Raw genomic sequence first — 3,865 nt, forward strand, 5'->3', positions numbered from 1 at the left:
CTGAGCATCAGCCTCCTGTCTCCGACACCTTTCCTCATCATTTTCATCCAACCTCTGCTGAGCATGTCTGTGAGCATCAGCCTCCTGTCGATGAGACCTTTCTTGCAAATTCTCAATTTTTCTCCTGTATCGGCGTTTTCTGTATTTGTGTTTCCCGCTCTTGATGCGTTTTATAAGACCGGTTCAGCTGCGTTCTGATTGGTCGGCTCGGTGGCGGCGCTCCGCTCACCGCGACTGTTAGGCGCTTCCGGGCGCTAGAGTCGCCCGAGCTTGTACGGCAAGGAGACGTGAAGGTACCTTGCGAAGAGCATAATGCTTAATAAAGTCAATCAAAATTGTACACGTGAATCAGTGAATCATCCCGACACCTTCGGAAATAAGCAGGTGCCTAAGCATACACGGCGCCTCTAGACGAGCCGACGAGACAAGGAGAGGCTCGCCTCAACATCTCCTTTGTTGTGAACGTCTACTTTCGCGACTCACTATATTCAAATTACCGCCTTTTCTCTTTCGAGGCATAAACCTATAAACCCTTCTGTTTACATGTAAAACCTCGTTATTACATATATTAATTTAAAACTTTAGATTTTTGCCTGCCTGAACGTTAAAGTATTAAATATTAAACGCATTCATTTGTCTACTTTTACGTTATTTGCTACAAATTTACTTTGTACATAAAACTTACTTGTTCTTCTATTTCCTTTCAGTTTATATTATTTATCTTTGTATTATTCTTACGTTCTCGTTTCTCTTCTTATCACGTTCACTTGATCCTTTATTTATTTTTTCCTTTTTGTTCTTTCTGCTGCTATTTCATAATAAACATTCGCATATTTTAATTAAATACATAATAAAAATTCAATAATTAAAATTATGTACATAATAAAAATTCAATATTTTTAAATATAATGTACACAATTTTAATGTACATAATTAATCTTTCATAAAATTTGCGATCGAACATCTTTTGCCAAAGCGCATAAAGTATGTTTCTTTACGCTTTATAAATATTCGCTTTTATTTCTTTTTATTTAATGCCTTATTTTAAACATTTTTTAAAGAAATTCTTCTTTCCATAAACCGTTTTGGTGAAAATCTTATCATCTTTTTCTTAATGATTGCCCAGCATTTACAAAACACTCTGTATATTGAAAATCCTAACCCATATTAAACCTCCTCTCCATAATTCTTAACATTTTTATACTCTTTCCATGAAAATTGGACCATCTTTTTCCTAATTTTTGCCCACCATTTTTGAAACACCCTGTATGCATGCACGCACGCACGCATGCACGCACGCACTCACGCACTGAAGAAAAGACCGATTAAAATGAGGCTCAGAGGCTCCGAGGGGGGAGCGGGGCGGGGGGTACTCCGTGGCGAGGGGGGAGGGGGAGCGGGTACTCCGGAGCGAGGGGACCGCGGGGAGGAGGGGGAGTACGCAACCTTGACGTCACTACGTGACATGTAACAGATATCTAGGTGCTGACCTGTCATTTTTAGCGCGAACACCTGGACGGGTATTCTTATGAGTCACGGGGTCAAGCGCCGAAACCTAGCTGATGACTTTCTTATCAAGACAGCGACTTTCTTGTCTAGGTGCGTGATGTCAGGGAAGTTCCGCGTTTAAACTCACACCTACTGCGTCAGCATGTAATAGATATCACCGAGGATGTCTTTGATTAGCACCGATATCACAGCTACACGTATTATTTTCCATGGTATGATCAAGCGCCGAAACCTGGCTGCTGACGAAAGTCTTTGGCAATCCGCGGCGCGTGCATGTAATAGATATCACCGGGGGATGACGATATACAAATGATTAGCGCAGACACACAGCTGCGCGCATCCATGGCATAAGTCATGAGGTCAAGCGCCTAAACCTGGCTGCTGACAGCGACTTTCTTGTCTAGATGCATGATGTCAGAGAGTTCCACGTTTAAACTCGCACCTACTGCGTTGGTATGTAATAGATATCACTGAAGATGCCTTTGATTAGCACCGATACCACAGCTACACATATTAATATTATTTTCCATGGTATGAGATCAAACGCCGAAACCAGACTGCTGACAGCAACTTTTTATGGTATATAAACGGTCTGTAAGCCCGCTGTACCACAGTAGGAGATTTTATACGAGATCGAGAACTAAGAATACGTTGGTACCCACGAACGCATTGTTAGACAAGAAGTTCGTATTTATCAGTAGGGTATATAGGGGGATTCTAACTCGGGAGCTCCGAGGGGGGAGCGGGGCGGGGGGGGGGGGTACCCCGTGGCGAGGAGACCGCGATCTAGATGCTGACCTGTCATTTTTGACATCTGGACGGGTATGAGTCACAGGGTCAAGCGCCGAAACCTGGCTACCACCAAGCCCGCGACATCGAGATTCGGTGATATCCGGTCATGTAATAGATATCACCGGAGATGCCTTTGATTAGCGCGAACACCTGGACGCGTATTCTTATTTTCCATGTTATGAGTCATGGGGTCAAGCGCCGAAACCTGGCTGCTGACAGGGACTTTTTATGGTATATAAACGGTCCGGAAGCTCGCTGTACCACAGTAGGAGATTTTATACGAGATCGAGAACTAAGAATACGTTGGGATCCACGAACGCATCGTTAGACAAGAAGTTCGTATTTATCATCCAGTTTCTTCGTGTCCTGATAGACCGTAAGATTTCCTTAGCAAGAATGAATTATTACAAGGAAATGTCATCCACCAAGAAACAGCGTAGCGTGTAAGTACTACAAAGTTATCGTATATTTTTCTTTACCATTTTCCACATTTAATTGTATTTTTCAAACAGTTTTAACAATCGGCCTTACACACGGTATGTTCATCGAAGCAGTTATACGCCATCCGTTCCTCAAGATGAAACTGCATCGTACAAGAAACAGTGTGGCGACGTGTGAGTACCATAAAGCTACTGCATATTTCCACACATTTTTTCCACGTATAATTGTATTTATTTTACTTTATACATTCTTTCAGTTCTGATGATGAATCTCATAACCCACCGCGTATCATGTGCAGGAGGTTACCGCTGACATCTACATCGTTCAAATACATAGATATTGGGATCAGAGTAGTACCTCGTGCATCCTACGTAGAAATAATTCTCGGCGATAATCAAGGACATCAGATTGAGTTAGATCAATCAATTTGGAAAGAATACAGACAAAATCAATCAAAAATAGACCAGCTGCTAAAGGCAACAGATGCATCATCATCAGCGATACAGTTTAATCATTTAGCTATAGAACTAGTTAGAATGCGCCACGGAAATATTGTAAAAGTAACATCGAATAATACTTCTATGTACATGAAACCATCAACCATATCATTTTTATTTGAATTGGAACACTGTGTAGACTCCATACATTTTGAACTGTATGCGGATCTAGAAACTGTACATGAAAGCTTCGAAGAACTCGTTGTGCATGTACAAGATATGTGGATGAGTGGCGAAAAAAAATGCGATACACCGAACTATGCCGTTAGAATCCTACACGACAAGTACTATAAAAATTCAACCGAAAATGGTGAATTTATTTCGATCATAATGCGCGAATTAATGGCTTATGCTGTAAAAGAAATTCTTGCCGAAGCCCATAGTCGAGGTGATGTATTTTGATAAATTGAGATAATAAAATGAGATTAAAATTTTTTTTAATGACATACATTTTTTCTTCCACTTCCAATCCATTCTATCTTCCCTTCCCAAGTAGTTAATAAGAAGAAGAAGAGCGGCAACATAGGGCTATATGCGAGGAAGAGGATGCGAACGGGGAGAGAGGGAGAGAGAGAGAGAGAAGGAAATACGAGCGGAGAAAAAATAGACATCGTTTCAATATATAA

At 41.1% G+C, this 3,865-nt stretch overlaps 1 protein-coding gene across 1 annotated transcript; it reads left to right on the forward strand.

Annotated features, from left to right (window-relative positions):
* The first annotated feature begins 2,482 nt into the window (after positions 1-2,482).
* On the forward strand, positions 2,483-3,859 carry LOC105569069. The gene is made up of 2 exons (XM_012025221.1): positions 2,483-2,744; positions 2,814-3,859. The coding sequence occupies exon 2, from the start codon at positions 3,033-3,035 to the stop codon at positions 3,639-3,641; it is 609 nt and encodes a 202-aa protein (XP_011880611.1). The 5' UTR covers positions 2,483-2,744; positions 2,814-3,032; the 3' UTR covers positions 3,642-3,859.
* The last annotated feature ends 6 nt before the right edge of the window (positions 3,860-3,865 follow it).

The sequence above is a fragment of the Vollenhovia emeryi genome, unplaced genomic scaffold (genome assembly GCF_000949405.1).
Source record: "Vollenhovia emeryi isolate VEMERY1.0 unplaced genomic scaffold, V.emery_V1.0 DF942378.1, whole genome shotgun sequence".
Classification (NCBI taxonomy): Eukaryota; Metazoa; Arthropoda; class Insecta; order Hymenoptera; family Formicidae; genus Vollenhovia; species Vollenhovia emeryi.

Bases quoted from the DNA above. Each gene is read 5' to 3' on its own strand.
- LOC105569069 (XM_012025221.1), top strand. From the start codon at position 3,033: ATGTGCAGGAGGTTACCGCTGACATCTACATCGTTCAAATACATAGAT.